This window comes from Carcharhinus amblyrhynchos, chromosome 14 (assembly GCF_965287045.1).
Source record: "Carcharhinus amblyrhynchos chromosome 14, sCarAmb.v2.hapA, whole genome shotgun sequence".
Classification (NCBI taxonomy): Eukaryota; Metazoa; Chordata; class Chondrichthyes; order Carcharhiniformes; family Carcharhinidae; genus Carcharhinus; species Carcharhinus amblyrhynchos.
This window is the reverse complement of record NC_137337.1, coordinates 30,785,392-30,802,695: the sequence shown is the minus strand read 5'-3', so window position 1 is coordinate 30,802,695 and position 17,304 is coordinate 30,785,392. Positions and strand designations below refer to the sequence as shown.

General features: G+C 39.1%; 1 protein-coding gene across 4 annotated transcripts in view; it reads left to right on the top strand.

Moving 5' to 3' along the window:
• The window catches only part of cdc42bpb (CDC42 binding protein kinase beta (DMPK-like)), a 175,810-nt gene that overhangs the window by 93,705 nt on the left and 64,801 nt on the right, over positions 1-17,304 (top strand). For all 4 annotated transcript variants that reach the window (XM_080202549.1, XM_080202547.1, XM_080202550.1 and 1 more), the window contains exons 3-6: positions 7,888-7,971; positions 10,396-10,491; positions 10,702-10,850; positions 17,179-17,272. In XM_080202549.1, the coding sequence (XP_080058675.1) occupies positions 7,888-7,971; positions 10,396-10,491; positions 10,702-10,850; positions 17,179-17,272 (423 nt within the window). The remainder of the gene's footprint in view (positions 1-7,887; positions 7,972-10,395; positions 10,492-10,701; positions 10,851-17,178; positions 17,273-17,304) is intronic.

The following is a 17,304-nucleotide window of genomic DNA, read 5'->3' as shown; positions in this document are numbered from 1 at the left end:
TGGACTCTGTTCCCTAGAGACCAGAGGAGGCTAGGTCATTGAATGTAGCCAAGGTTGAGTTAAATAGATTTTTGATCAGAAGGGTTATGGGTGACAGAAAAGTGGAATTGCTGCCAGAGTTCAATCAGCCATGACCTTATTGAATGGCAGAGCAGGCTTGAGGGGTCAGATTGCCGCCTCCTGCTCCTAATTCCTGTGTTCTTGTGTATTGGCCTTGGAAGGAGTGCCAATTCACTGGAATTATGATGGCGCTATATGGGTAAAATTATTGCACATTTGTAGCAGATCATTAGTAAGTAACCAAGGAAGTAAAGTGCATGAAACAATCAAAAGTGTTTGGGCACTGCTGTTGTGTTGACTATTTCACCAACAATCTTACAAAAAGGCAACGTGCACATGCATGGGCCATGCAAAATGAGTATTGAGATCATATGCCTGACATTGGTGCCTCCTGTTTTTCAATAAACTAATCAAGCATGCAGTTTGCCACACCTGAATTCCTGAGTAGCCACACTTGACTCGTGGTTAATGTATTTGACAACCTGAGTTAGACTTTGCAGCCGTAGAGGGACATAATGTATTATTGCACTGCTACAATTATGTATTACTCTGTATAACATAGCATATTGCCTGGGGTTCTGTAGAAAAACAGTACATGGCAGCCCAAATTGCCATTTATTTCTTTTAATGCTAGTTATTGAGGCTTGAGAACAAATTCTGTTAATTTCCTCAGGTGATAACACATTCGCTTACGTTAAGTTTTTTCCTTTGAGGTGATAGGTTCTGCTATTGGAAATAAACATTTACTACTTTCTGGATATCACTACAGGATCCAAAACAAATAATGGCAGTAGCATGAAAATAATTTTGGTAACTGACAGTTCACTCGCATATTTACGTAAATGGTTTCCTTTTTTATTTTATAACATAAAAAGCCATGTCCCTACTAATCGGAAGAAATTTGTAAAAGATTTTGAAAGATAAGGGTCATAAGAGACACCATTGAGATGCAAAGAAAGATAATATTTAACAGCATTATAGGAAAAATGTTCACAAAAATGATTTGGGCGCCACACCTGCACAAGGATATTTTGGCCTTGGAGGGAGTGCAGAGGAGGTTTACTAGGCTGATACCGGAGTTGAGGGGGTTGAGCTATGAGGAGAGGCTGAATAAACTAGGCTTGTACTCGTTAGAGTTTAGAAGAATGAGGGGAGATCTCATTGAGACGTATAAGATGATTAATGGGATGGATAGGATAGAGGTGGAGAGACTCTTCCCGCTGAAAAAAGACAGTAGGACTAGGGGGCACAGCCTCAGGATAAAGGGAGGGCGGTTTAGAACGGAGTTGAGGAGGAACTTCTTCACTCAAAGGGTGGTGAATCTCTGGAATTCTCTGCCCGTTGAAGTGGTGGAGGCTGCCTCGCTAAATATTTTTAAGACGCGGGTTGATGGGTTTTTGATAAGAGAGGGGATTAAGGGTTATGGGGAGAGGGTGGGAATGTGGAACTGAGCCATGACAGATCAGCCATGATCTTATGAATGGCGGGGCAGGCTCGAAGGGCTAGATGGCCTACTCCTGCTCCTATTTCTTATGTTCTTATAAAAATCAAGATACGTTACTCATAAAAGTTATTTTAGTAGATTTTAGTGTTTTGCATTTCATGCAAGCACTTTTGTCTTAAATTTTTGGGCTCAATTTTTTAAAAAAAAAAGCAAATTGGAATCCTATTAAGGCAATGGTTGACTTTCATATTAGATGAGACATCAAAATGCAATTTACCTGTTGTATGAAACAAAGACTACCTGTAGAATTTACAGCCAGCAGTACTGTTTTACAAAACCAGAGTATACAAGATATCAGAATTCTACACTGAAAAGCTGCAAGGAAGCTGTTTCTCTCTCTGTCACCCTTTCTAAAGTGTAGTTGCAGGATTTGGAAAGTAACTACCCTGAGAAGAGAAATCTATTGCAAACCAAGCTCTTTTGGGAATGAAATGTGGTAATCTACTCCATAGAATTACACTCGGGAAGCCAACTGAACACAATGTAGAATCACTGCATCGACACTAGCCAAAGGGCAGTTAACTGTATATTTTATTTGATTGTTTATTTTCACAAACTGTAAACTTATCCTCATGTTCTACCAATTGAACTAGTGTATATGGGTCCAGGGGATGTGTGTGTAGGAATGATGGTTGCAATTTGTCTAGTTTTAATTCGGGAATTAGGGTCAATAAACCTATATTGTTCTTTGTTTAAGCTCAAATAACCTTTCTGGTCAATTCTTTATCATTTGAAAGTGTAGATAGTGGGACTCCTGCAGTACTGACAAAGCACATCCTTGCTAAATTCATGAAAACCCCTGTCCCCTTAAAGCAAATTTCTTTTAAAAAGAAAGAATTGCTGCAAGATTTCTTGGATTTACCATACTAAAGTGCAAAATAATCACATTTGAAGCCAGTGTCTTTCTAGAACAGATGGAAATTAGTTTCAATAATTTAAAGTTTCAAACCTTTGAGTTTAAAAAGTATAGCTAAGGTGGTGCAGTTACAGATGCATTCAAAAGCCAGGAAAGCTGAAACTGTAAAACTACTGGCCACACAATTAGATTGTTTACCTGGAGGATGTGGAACAGGCAGCTTAGCTTCAGCATGATTACAACTAAAACGGAGATGGCTACAACTAGAATTCCAAAATAAAAAGAAGAAAGAGAAAGAACAAATCTTGTTTAGGTACACTGAGGGAGAATTTAACATGACCACTGCACCTAATCAGCCCACCTTTCCAACTGGGAGGAAACAGGAGGAAACCCATGCAACGTAGGGAAAACACGTGGACTCCACACGGACAGTGACCCAAGTCGGGAATTGACCCTGGGTCCCTCTGAGGCAACAGTGCTAACCATTGCGCCATCATGCCATCCCACCCCATTCAAAAATGCACAGCCTCTTCCTAAAAACACACACAAGATCAGAAAGTGGCAAGGGCCAGTCACGCAGAACTCTCACTAATGATTATGAGCTTGTGCTTAAGTCCTCAGCCCAAAAGAAACCCTTACCTATTCATCCTCAGCAGCCTGGAAAGCTTAGGAGATGGGAGAACGCTAGAAAGCTGAGCACCAATGGGAGAGAGGGGATGGCTGGAAATACAGAAACCCCACCTCAGACAACAAAAGGAGCACGGCTTGGATGCTTATGTATTCCAGTTCCCTTAAGACTGATCACTTTTGTGCTGATTTTTGGAGGTTAGAGGGAAAGTCTGTAGGATTTATTGGGGCACATAAAAAGCAGATGAAAATTCTTTGCATTTTTCTTGACTGTGGGGTAACCTGGTCTATGGCCCAATGAGCCATTCAGAGGTGGCCAAACGAGCACTGTAGACAGATGACTTCAACCATCTAGTTATCCAGAACTTTTTTGGGAAGTTTGGAAGACTCCAAGGATGTAATGAGTAGGTTTTCCTTGGTTGTGGTTCAGCAAGCTGGCCTGGTACAGACTGCTCGAACACAGGCTGAAGTGGAGAGCCTGTCACAGACATGCAAATGAAAAGTGGACAGTGATCCACCAGATAGTGATGCTGCCAAGATACTGAGGCTAGCCCATGAAATCCCAATGACTGGATGTGTCAGTGTATGAAAAGCTTAAGCCCCCATAAACCAGCATTTTTATTAGCCACACCTCCACAAAGATGTGATGAGATTCTGAAAATCTTGCCACACCTGTCAAGTAGTGGCGAAACCGCAGCTTGCAATAAACCTGCACGTATGCTTCCCCTACCTGCATTTGGAGAACCAAAGCTGTTTGTGGATTGAACAAGACCACTGATGAAAACAAAACCATATATTCCTATTACTATTGATGTGGCTAGAACAAAGAACAACCCAGCACGGGAAACAGGCCCTTCGGCCTAACGAGCCCGCGCCGCCCCTTCAACAAAGCATTTTCCTACACCTACCCTGCCCTGTGTGTATGTGAATGGAACCCCTAATGTAGCTATTGAATTCGCAGAGGCCATTCCACTGGGAACCATCTCTGCCAAGCTAGTGGTGGAGGAATTAACACAATTATCAGCTGTCCACTGAGATCCAGTCGCATCAGGGCTTAAACCTTGATTAAAGTATTCCAGGAGGTCCTCAACATATCACCCACATTTTGTAAGGAGCTTTAGAACAGTACTTGAGGCATCCTGTCACACGTATCTCCATGACTAGGATAAAGGCCTGGATTTTGTTCTGTTTTCCACCAGGACTTCTGAGTTAAGCAGGTTTGCCTCTTTTGAGTTAGCTTGTAGGTACTAAGTGAGGGGTCCTGTTCAGCTAATCAAGGACAAATGTTTAGAGTAGAAGAAAGAGCTTGCCATGTTAGACAATATCATATCCATTTCGTGAGCAGCTTACAGGAGCCTGTGATGTGGTTCAGGAGTGCATAAAAACCTCCCAAACAGCTATGAAAAAGCTAGCAGACAAACGTTTCAAGACTTGAATCCTTTGCCAGGAGATGGTGTGTTCGTGCTCCCACTGATACAGGGTGACCCTCTGAAAGCCCAGTTCAGTCACCCATACAGTAGCAAAGAGAATTGGGGAGGTGGACTATCTAATCAACACCCCAGACTATAGGGAAGAAAAGCAACTGTCATGTCAGCATGTTAAAGCAGTACCACAGCCCTATAATGTTCCTTTGCAAAAATGGTTTGGAGAGAGAGATACAGTAGTATTTATCCTGAGTAACTCTGTGACACAGGACTTTGTGCCCTGTGGGCTGTTCCCAGGGAGAGACACTGAGACAAACAACAACTGCTGCTGGAAGATCATCAACTCGGTGAAAGACGTTCCTTGGTCTGCCCAAAACCTGTTGATTTTCCAGTGCAAAGAACTATCCTCGACCAAGTGTTGCAGACTGGCACATTCCAAGGTCCAGGACTACGTGCTGAGGGATGCACTCAAGCTTGGGTGCACTCAGCCATTGCCAAAGTACAATAGGAAAAGGCCACTGTGCAAGGCCTCTCAGCCAATGTACACAAAGGGGCTTTAAACCATATAAAACCCCACGAACTGTGTGCTTAATCCTAATAGTATGTAATTGTATTGAAGCACCTCAGAATGCAACATGACCCATGTATGTGGTTTGAATAGAATTGTATTCTCTGTAACAAAAATATTGAAATGTTTATGATATTCTCATTACTGAATTGAAACACCCTAAAGAGAATCTTGATCTCTGGAAAAAATGTGAATATCATTGCACTTTCTTGTTCTGACAATTTGAAATATTTTGTAATGTCTCTTGTAGATATTTTATGAATAAAGTATATTTTTGCAAAAAACAGCAGGGGGTGGGGAGGGATATTGGACAAAACTGTGAAACTGCATAGTGGAAGAAACTGAGATGGATTTTCAGAATGGTGAATGAGGAGTAATTGTGGACACTAGTGGATTCTCTTCAGTAGGCCTCTTATTACTGTGTACAGTTCGTTCCAGCTCAAGCGACTAGGCGCCTTACTCTTAGTAAAGAAGAAAATGAATTTCATGTATTTACATTTTATTACATTACTCCACTTTGACTGCAGCCAGATGAGGACTGATGGATTTCTGGAATTCAATCTAGCAGCTTTGTAATTGAGCTGGCAAGTGATAGAACTCGGGTTAAATTGCAGAATTTTGTTTGCTAGTACATTAAAGGCCATCAACAGGAGCAACTTCAGACATAAAGGCTACTGCATGGAAATGTTGACATGTTTAAAATGGAGTTTCCCATTGATTAAATCCTGAAATAGAACTAACTACAAAAGCTTGGGATGTTCTGAATCTCTCAACAGTTTTAATAAATAGTTAGTAGTGGTTCTGTGGCATTGTAAGGTAACACTATTTTGTAAGTCTGTAAGACCAAAAGACATAGGAGCAGAAGGAGGTCACTCAGCCCATTGAATCTGCTCCGTCATTCAATCATGGCTGATTTTTTTCATCCCCATTCTCCTGCCTTTTCCATTCTATAACACTGGATGCATTTAATGCATATTTAAGCTTGACATCAAGACCACTGATTTAGCGATTAATATTTTTAATCAGTTTCCTTCACTGGGTACTTTGATTAAATTTCTCAGCACTACTAATTATTCTGTGATAACTGAAAATGACCTTTTGTTAGCTTACTATTTTAAAGCTAACAACACAACACAAATTGGTACGTGAGATGCAGTGGTTAAGAGGAAAGTATTGTCTAGTGTTTAGCAGTACTCAGAAGGGGAACTGGGGTTTTGTTGCAGCTGACACAGTTTCATAGTACAGTGAGGATGTTGGAATTTTGCATCTTGAGGTCGCCCTGTGGCTTAGAATTGCTGTGTGTTGGGAACCTGGGGTTTAGCAGTCCTGGTGGAAAGTGAACCTGGTTTGACTCACTTCTGGATTCCTGACATTGGTCTGAATTTGGAAAAGGGAGGTAACATTGTCCTTATGGAGGGTGAGGGTGAGAGAAAGAGGAATCCTCAATGTTGTTTTGGACAGCTGAGCGGTTAGCACTGCAGCCTCACAGCTCAAGGGACCTGGGACTCCAATTTTGAATGCTCATGTGGAGTTTGCACATTCTCCCCATATCTGTGTGTTTCTCCTCTGGATGCTTTGGCTTCCCCTCTCGGTCTAAAGATGTGCTGATTAGGTGGATTGGCCATGTTAAATTTGCCTCTTAGTATCCAAAGATGTGTAGGTTGGATGGATTAGCCATGGTAAATGTGTGAGGTTAAGGGGATAGGATGGGGGAGGGGACCTGAGTAAAGATGCACGGTCAGAGAGTTGGTACAAACTTGATGGGCCAACTGTCCTCCTACACTGCAGGGATTCTATGTTCTATCAATTCCTCAAATGTCAAAGATTAAATACATTGTCTCCTGATATGGAGTCTTGCATCTTATTGTTTCTCTTTCGCGTTCTTTCTGTCTCACAGCTGTTAGTATTTAGAATGTTTACGTTTCCAACTTTAGCAAAACAGTTGATAATGGATAATTAGACATTTTTATTTGTTTCAGGACTGAATTTGTAGTTTTTTTTAATGAGTTCAGGCTGGTAATATTTATAGACTGTCATTTTTACTCAAGTTCTCTGCCAACACAGTCATCTTTATCTGAATAAAGCTTTTCAAACTTGTCTTTCTAATCTTTCTGCAAGTAATTTGGAAACACAAATGAGCACAAACTGCTAGAAACTGGTGAACAGTATTCCAGTTGTTTGCTGATGAAATGCCAATGAGGCATCTTGAAAAAGTTGGCTAAAATACACAATCTCAAGACGCACAATCTAATTTCAGTTAGTTAAAGATCAGTTCTGGACAAATATATTAAGACCATTCCCAGGCTGAAACCTTCCAGTGAAAACATTAGTGGGGTATTGAAGAACAGTAAATACAATTCAATTCATATACAGCGTGACAAGCTAGACCCTACTTCTCAATGCATAAAGAGTTGATAGCCAGAAAGCACAGACTTGCGATGATTGACACAGCAACATGAGGAAAGACATCTTTTACACAACATGTGGTTTGGAATAGGTGTGCATTGTCTGATAGGGGAATGGAAATAGATTCAGTACTAAGTTTCAAAAGAGTATTGGATAAATACTGAAGGAGGAAAAAATTACTCAGAACCAGCACATAGGAGTAATTGGATTGCTGTTTGAAAGAGCCAACACAGACATGACAGACCAAATTCTATGCTGCATTATTCTTTAATTCTACAAAATTAATCATAAATGTGTTAATTTTTAGAAACACGTGTGAGTTGCTTAGAGCAAAGAGCAAGAAGAAATTAAACATGGATTCTGTCCTTTATTAATTTTGAATAGACTGATGACTTGTAAGCTGTTATAAAATTTGTGTAAATCTCACAATTTTGTTCGTTAGGTTGCAGTTGTGAAAATGAAGAACACTGAACGTGTTTATGCTATGAAAATACTCAATAAATGGGAGATGCTGAAACGTGCTGAGGTAAGAATGGGTTTAATGTAGATTTCAGTGTATGCATCCCAATTTTACATTTTGGGCTGAATTGCCTTGCAGATGGATGTGGCAAATTATGCTTTGAGATTGCAGTGAAAATGGATCATGGTTGAAACTCACTTGAACCATATGATGTTGACATAATGTGATTTCTCCTTCTGATCTTTTAAAGAAAAAAACTTAGGAGAAATTTAGCTAGTAAATAGTTTGTAGGAGTTTATTTTTTGTCATTAGGTGCTCAATTGGATCTAATTTTCATTTCCTCAGCACAATCGCTTTTCGAAATAAATGATTGTTTTTGCTTAAACCAGTTTGTGGTTACACCACCTAACTATTATTATATATGAGAACTTGAAACAAGATGAATATCTACAATTTTTGTAGTTCTGATATTTTTTATCTGATTGTAATGAGCAAGCCAGTTTATTTAGGTGCAGGAGCTTGATTTAAGCTGGAAGGATTACAATCACAATGTGAATCATTGGAACTGTGTAAAGTATCAGTTACACACATTAGGGACCAGAGTATATATTTTTGTATTTTGTTACAGGGGAATTGTATAAACCATGTAAAAGCAGTGGGGAAATAAATGTTTTTCTTTAAACTGACCATTGTGCTGAAGTGTTGGAAAGATTTAGTACGGGCTGGATGTGATTTGTCATCTAGTCACACATGCATTAAGGATTTCATGGAGGAAAGAAAATACGAAAATATCAATGATGTAAGAATGAACCTACCTTTTCTAAAATGAAACGTGACAATTACTTGAAGGCATCCGCTGTTCAGAAGTGTCAATAACTTTACAGTAAGCCCATCTTGGTGAAGAAATAACACTTTATGCCACATAATTTGTATTCACAGTTCTTTTCATAAAATCTGCTTGCACATGCTGCATTTTTTTACAAGAAATAAATTGAGCCATGCAGTCCTTAATCACCTAAGACTGGTAAACGTCTACCTTTTCCCATAGTAGTCTACCAGACTTTCAGGTCAATATTGTGAAATATCCTCTAAAATTAATACTCAGTGGCCTATGACTTCCATCTGCCATTGGCAGATCTTTAGATTTGGGAAGAACATGACAGAATGTTAATTGGGTATGTGCTCCAACATGTTCCTGTCACTTATTGGTTGGGGAAATTGGGGGGCTACTATCACTCCTTTTCTAGTATTTCAATCTGTGTGTGGATGGGCACTTGGTAATTTGATGCAGAGTAAATCCTGCTAGCCAGAGCTGGCCTTAATCTAAGTTTTTAGTCTAGTTAGGTCAACACTTTAGCTGAGCACCAGTGTTGAAACTAGATTGCAGACAGGCACTAATAGGGGATTCTGGGGCACACTTTCACTCAGCAAGATTTTGGGTTGTCTTTAATGTGACAGTAAAATTTACACCTATATTTAAATTCATTTGTGGTTAGGAACAATAATCAGAATACATTGTGCAAGCAATGGTGCTGGTGAAATTCACTGTGCAGATTTCCATCATCATTAAAAGTAGTTGGGCAGCATTTGAATTGTCAGATTTTAAAATACTTTTCGATAATATAAATATTTAGAAGTGCAAAATTTCAGGGGCTTACTAGTTTGCTACTTTTAGATCAAAATTGAGCCATGATGCAAATTTAAGATGGTAATTTTGAGCCCACTGTCCAAGTCCGTGAGATTGCCGCATAGACTCGAGATACAGCACAACTCTGTAGTCACGGATCTCGCCAGAGATCTTTCTCCTTTACTGGTAAATCCTCAACCTGATGGCCTTGCACTCCGAAGACTCATTCACATGTAAGCACATGTTTCCACAGAATTGGATTTTTCCTCAAATTATCAACTTCACTTCATTCCTTATTTGGGTTCCATTTGACAACGCATGTAGCATCTGCCTTAAAAGATCCTCCTTATCTTTAGGCAGCTGTTAAATATAAAATAATTACAAAGTAAACTAGTGGCAGAATTTTAGTTGTGTTACTATTCTGAAGCATTAGTTTCAGTAGTATTGAGTGGCAATTTCCATCTGCCTGGTATTAATAGTACAATGAAGCTGCTGTTTTAGTTTGAATATACGCCATTTCTTGCCAGGCTCATGGTAAGTAAATCAGGTCGTATCTCATTTGCTAACAGATATTTTAAAAAATCAGATTGGAAGAAAGCATGATGTATTCAAGATGCATGGAAATTTTGAAAATGACTCAAAATGGGGCTTTGATGTTCTTAAATGATATTTAAACTGTGAAGCATTAATTGTGGGCAAAAGTTTTTTTCCTCAGTTTACTAATCCCTTTGGTTGCTAGTCAGTGGTCATACCAGGGGTCCAGTTTGATCAAATGGAAGCCAAACCTAGGAAGTAATGTAGGAAATAATGCAATCTAACTAAAAATACGTAATCAGGCTCATGAAACACTTCCTTATGTATAGACTGCTTGCTTTCGCGAAGAAAGGAATGTTCTGGTGAATGGTGATTGCCAGTGGATTACTACACTACACTATGCCTTCCAAGATGATAACTACTTGGTAAGTCCGCTTTCACTTGCATTTCTGAAGTTACCCAACAGAACAAAAAGATAACATAGTTGTTCACTCCAGAGAAAATAGTATCTCAAGTTGTTAAAGCAGGGTTTTTTTAGTGATAATCATTTACTTGTAATTGGTTTGATTAACCAAATATATTTAAAGGTAGAAAATGTGTACTGTCTTATTAGGTGCATTTTTGTGTATTTTCAGTACTTAGTTATGGACTACTATGTGGGTGGGGATCTGCTGACATTGCTCAGCAAGTTCGAAGACAGGCTTCCAGAAGAAATGTCCAAATTTTACATAGCAGAAATGGTTTTAGCTATCGACTCCATTCACCAGTTACATTATGTACACAGGTATGTGTATATTTTTTATGTGAATCTTATGCTGCTATGATAATGTGGATTTTTGCCTATTTTACCTTCTGCACCATGCCCCCCACCAATCCTAAAGGTGTTGGCCATTTGCTGGGGTATGGTTATGCAGGTGTTATGCCCTTGCCAGTAGTTCAATCAAGTCGCTATCAAGTGCGAGTCGGGATGGTGATGCTATATACTTTACTCGTTGCAGATTGCTTTAAGAGTTGATCATGTGACTTAATGGTGATATCATTAGGGTGTTGCAGAGGCTGCTGCTTTACTTTGAATTCTGTGCAGGAAAACGTTGCTAGAATCATTCTGTTAGCTGAATCTACATGTGCAAACCACATTTTTTAATTAAAACCCACAACTCCTAACATAGTTAGAACATTGCACGTGAGTATTGGCAAGCAATTTAATGTCAGGGCTTCAACTAACTAAATCGTGCTCTTGCCTGAAATCCAGCAAGAGTCATTAATCAATTTTCCCCCCAGGTTCAGCTGCTGAAGCCAATTGCATTGCCCTTTTCATTGCCATGTTTGCGATTAGCGCAATCATCACAGACCTTTGATTGTCGGAAGGCGAATTCTATTTTTTTTTTTCACTTTTCATACTTGGGATGCATGGTATAAAATATTGGTGTCCGACTCTCACTGTTGTCAGTTGTGAATAATTTCTAGTCTGCTTGTGGGTGTTTTTGAATGTCCCTGTCTATAGCCATTAGTGAATATTGTACGTTGTTTATGCGCATGCACCCATGTTTTTTATGTAAAGTCATAATTCTGGGAATTGTTGGGCAGTACCCTTCAAAAATTAACCAAGTACTATAGAAAAGAAATTCTAAAAGATGAAGCCTTGAACTTCAACCACATTATTTAGGCACATTTATTTAGTGGTAATTTTAGCTCTTTATGCTGATATTACTGAAGTGTAAATAAATTAATACACATGAAAGTTTTTGAGTGTCTGTCTACCAATTATTTTCTTTTAATATAGAAAATACTGGAAATGCTCAGCAGACCAAGCAGCATCTGTATAAAGAAAGCTTGTACTTGCATAGTACATTCATGATCACTAGATGTCTCAAAGCACTTCGCTGCCAATAAAATCATTTTGAAGTGTTAACAGAGTTAACTTTTCAGGACTAAGACATTTCATCAGTTTGAATGAGACATTAACCCTGTTTCTCTCTACACGGTTGGAGCCAGTCCTACTGAGCATTTCCAGCATTTTCTGTTTTCCTCTCGGATTTCCAGCGTTCACGGTATTTTGCTTTTGAAAATTTTTGCATAATCTAACAGTGGATACTTTATAGGTTAGAATTATGTTTGTTTATTGAACTACAATGTCTGGATTTCATATTAAATCATTAATTGACTTCAGTACTAAAACTGGCCAGCACAATCTGGAATAGAAGTAGGAAGTACTCGAGCAGGTCAGGTAACATCCATGGAGAGAGAAACACAATTAACATTTCAGGTTGATGGTCTTTTGTCAGAATTTCATTGACCCAAAAAGTTAACTGTATTTCTCTCACCAAAGATGCTGCATGACCCATGGGTTATTTCTAACATTTTTGTTTACTTTTATTTCAGATTTTCAGCATTGGAAGTATTTTGTTTCACAGCCAGAATCGTTACTTTTAATTTCTTAAATCAATAAGGCAGTTAATCGTGTTGATACAGGATTTATGTGCATACTTCACAAGTCAATTTCACACTGTATTTTGAACCATGATTCCCAGTATTTTGTGCTATGGTATATAACTGATATCCTACAAAACACAGTACCTAAAATCTCTGCATGCAGAAGGAGGCCATTCGGCCCATCAAGCCTGTATCAACAACAATCCCACCCAGGCTCTATCCAAATAACCCCACATGTTTACCCTGTTAGTCCCCCTGACGGTAAGGGCAATTTTGCATGGCCAATCAACCTAACCCACACATCTTTGGACTGTGGGAGGAAAATCACGCAGACGCGGGAAGAATATGCAGACTCCACACAGTGACCCGAGGCTGGAATTGAACCTGAATCCCTGATGCTGTGAGGCAGCAATGCTTGTCACTGTGCCGTCCCCAGGTGTTTAAAATAATTCAGCGTAGGGACAATAAAGGAGCTCGGTACTTAGAACCATAGAATCCCTACTGTGTAGAAGAGGCCATTTGGCCCATCAAGTCTGCACAAATGCTTCAGATGTAAGAGCTAAGATTACCAGCAGGTTCCAGGGCGTTTCATATTACACTGGTGCTGAATGAAATAACATTTCAGTGATAAACCTGCCAAGTATTAGACCAAAGACATTGCTACAGGAATAAATGTGAAAAGAACAAAACGTTTTGTTTAGCTTGCCTTATTTAAGTTCCCCTGCCCTACCCACAACCATAACCTAACATTCGCTCTCTCTCCTTTTCCAGTTTTGAAGTGGAAGGTATAAACCTTCTTGTTCAATTTCTGTTTGTTTTTATCTGGGTTTTCTTCTTTGTCAAGTTTTGTTTTCACCTCTGCTAAAATGATCAGAATTATATTCAGTTATACAATCTAACCGAAATTAGAAAATGCTGGAAATACTTACGTTTGGCAGATCTCAGGCAAAATAAATAGAGTTAATGTTTCAAATCTGTGGCCAATCACCAAAATGAGAGAACCTAGCAATTTAATAGCTTTCGATCAAGGGAGAGAGTGGGAAAAAATGCAAGGGAAGAATGAATACATTATGAATGCAAAATTAACTCAACATTTTTTAGGTGTGGTGGTTAAGTGTCAGGCTTCCCCAGAGCTTGCTTCAATGACCAGGAGTTTTGAAATGATGTATTAAACATTGTGCTCTGGGCTCTATGTAAACCTGTATAAGAGTACTGTGCAATACAAATTTAAATCTGGAACAAAACCAACCATACAGAATGCAACACTGGAATGTGTGGCCTGGGTTACAGAAGAGAAGCCAGAATGAGAAAAGTATGAGTTTTATAAACAAACATTTCATGGAAGACTGCACTAATGAGAATTTCGTAAGTGGCAGAATGTTATGCATAAAATAAAAATAACATTTTTGCTTAAGAAAATAAGATTCTCATTTTATTTCACCACAATTTAGACAAGTAAAAATAACTTATAGTAAATTTAAATTGCAGCCATGTAATTTTATGTTTGCTGTTGGAGCCTTATTTGGAATTCAGACCTCGGGAACAGTTCAATCCATACACATCAAGATAGCAGATGTGAAGAACATTTGTGCCTGTATGGTTGTGAACAGCATGCAGTGCATTGCATTAATTGTTTATACAATTCTGACGGTCTAGCAACTTTGCTGCAGATTTGCAAATTGAATTAAAGAGCTTTCAAGTTAAATTTAGTTTTCAGTCTGATTGAACCTTTTAAATTTGATGATTAAACAAAAGTTTAGTTTCAGTAGCAATACTACAGTAGCACTGCAACCTTTTCAGTAATGGCACTTGAGTGCATGTTTTAATTAGGATTTTGGCTAAACTCTCTACAGGACTTGTGATTTGCACCCTTTTTATTGTAGTGGGAAAGGTGCTAAAGTAACTTTCAATTACTGTTGAGTGCGAGAAGAAACAAGCTATAATGATACCAGCAACTACTGATCATTAAGGTCAAAAACTGTTAACTTCAAAAGAAATGGCTTTACAAAAGCAAGCCTCAGGAGAGAAAAGTCACAGATCTGACCACCAGGTTTACTTCTGGCGCAGATATTCCTGTTGTGTGAATGAGTGACCCGCTATTTATATCAGCTCTTCAAAAAGACCATGGAAAAAAAAACTTCTATTTCATTCAGAGCCTGCTGACTTCATGGGAATTACAAGAAAATTTCTGAATAAAATGGTTCACTCCCTATCAATGCTAAATTTATATACATCATAGAATAGGTGCAGCTTTTAGTTCAGCAATGATTTCTTCTGATTTACCATGGCTAATCCACCTAACCTACACATCTTGGTACTAGAAGGGGCAAATTTAGCATGGCCAATCCACCTAACCTGCACATCTTTGGACTGTGCAAGGAAGCCGGAATATCTAGAGGAAACCCATGAGAAGAATGTGCAAACTTCACACAGATAGTCATCCAAGGCTGGAATCGAATCCCGGTCTCTGGCACTGTGAAGCAGCAGTGTTAACCACTATGCCACCGTGCCACCTGTTTGATGTAACAGTCTAATTAGATATTCAAAAAAAATGCTGTGAATTAACCTGGATCAGGACCAGGTTTTCTATCCATTTCACTGGTTGAATATAATGGTTTGGATGGCATTGATGCAGGCCCTGAAGATTGTAAACTCGATACCTGATCTCTACTAATCTCAGTTGACATAGTTGACTTCAGGTCACTAATTTTGTTATTTTGAGTTGAGATTAGTTGAAGGATCAGCTTAGTTTAGAATCTTGGGTTTGGAGAGGGTGTAAAAATGGATCAGAATTCCCATGTCTGCTCTGTACCCAACTGCTTGAATTGCTCACACAGTTCAATTTCCTACTTAACAGCACAGTGGATGTACCCGTACTACATAGTAATGATTTTTTTATATAAGAAATAAGTTTGTGGCCTAAAAGCTGAATCACACTATGACTTTATTCAGTCTTTACGAATTTTTTGATGCAAGCTAAATAGCTGTAGTCCACAAAGGTCTGTGGGCATTTCTGTCCATTAGATGAGAGAGAGAGAATTGATTGTTTTTGGTTGAGGGACAGACACCGCTCCGTAAACATGGGGCAAGGCAAGGAGGCAGGCCTACATGAACTACTGCAGAATGTAGACATGTAATAAACATACACAAACAAATTCAGCAGGTAAAACGAGTGTGAGCAGGAGATTGAAAGAGATATTGACTTAAAATTACAAACCAGTACTTTAGTGCCTATACTGTAGGAATCATGTATAAATTCCCTCACCTAAGTACCCCATTGAGGCTCAGAATCATGTAAGGGACAGGACTGTGTCGATACCTTTCTGTCGTGCAACCATAGGGTTGAATTTAATTGAATTGCTTGAGTTGCTTTGATTGCTGTGGGTGTGGTAGGGGTAACCAACTACATAAACTGCAACAGTTCAGGAAAGTGGCTTATTGCCTTTTCAAGGGTAGTTAGGGCTGGGCAGCAGATGCTGGCTTTACCAGTTAAGCTCACATCCCAAGAATTAATTTTAGAAAGTTGAATATATAACCTGCTGTTGAACCTGAAGCAAGGCTACCCTTTGTAATGGTACTGGAAAAACATTGTCTAAGGAAATGTACTGAGACACGAGTGGTAGGGAAAGTGGGATAGGGGTAAAGGTAAAATAACTGTGGGAAGATTGAAGCCCCTTTGACAAAACAAAATTCTAGAGAAGCTTGACAGAGCAATAAAAAAAACTTTCATTGTGACATGTATTCTGCCCTTCCTTACTGATTTAAGGAAAGTTTACCAGCTAGCATACTATGAATAATAGCCAATCACTCTAAAGGCTTGCATTTTTACAAAATTGCATGCAGTAATCAAAAATATATTTTAAAAATTAAGCACAGTAACTTCAAAACAATGTAAACACAGTGTAAGGTGATACTGTTCAAAGCAATCTTGCATTAATATCGTTGGAAAGGGTCTTTGGACATGGAAAGTTTTCTCTCTCTCCACGTTGGCACAACAGGTTAGTGCCAGGGACCCGGGTTCAATTCCTGGCTTGTCTTTATGTGGAGTTTGGACATTCTCCCTGTGTCTGCATGTGTTTCCTCCAGGTGCTCTGGTTTCCTCCCAGTCTAAACATGCACCGATTAGATGGATTGGCCACACTAAATTAGTGTCAGGGGACTAGCTAGGGGAAATGCATGGCGTTATGGAGATAGGGTCTGGGTGGGATTGTGGCCGGTGCAAACTTGATGGGCTGAATGCCCAACTCCTGCTCTCTGGGATTCAATGGTGCCAGACCTGTTGCACTTTTACAGCGCTGTTTTTATTTCTATATCAAACTTTCTCTTGATTTATATAAATATCAATGATATCTTTTTATACATATGAATTGGGAATGGTTTGCTGAAGAAACTGGGAGATTTCAGATAAATAATCAACATAAGTATGAAAACAAAAAAAAGCTGGAAAATCTCAGCAGGCCTGACAGCATCTGTGCAGAGAGAATAGAGCCAATTGGCCGATCCAGACTCAACATTTAACAAATGCTGTCAGACCTGCTGAGATTTACCAGCATTTTCTGTGTTTGTTTCAGACTCTCGCGTCTGCAGTAATTTGCTTTGATAATCAAGATCATTATTTGTGCGCGAGTTTCCCTTTCCTGTCCCCTCAAAAATTGGTAATGGTCACTTTTATTTTGCAGGGATATAAAACCTGATAATGTTTTGCTGGACATGAATGGACATATACGCCTTGCTGACTTTGGTTCCTGCTTGAAGTTGATGAATGATGGCACTGTGAGTACTGTTTCTGGAAGTATGTTCTAGAT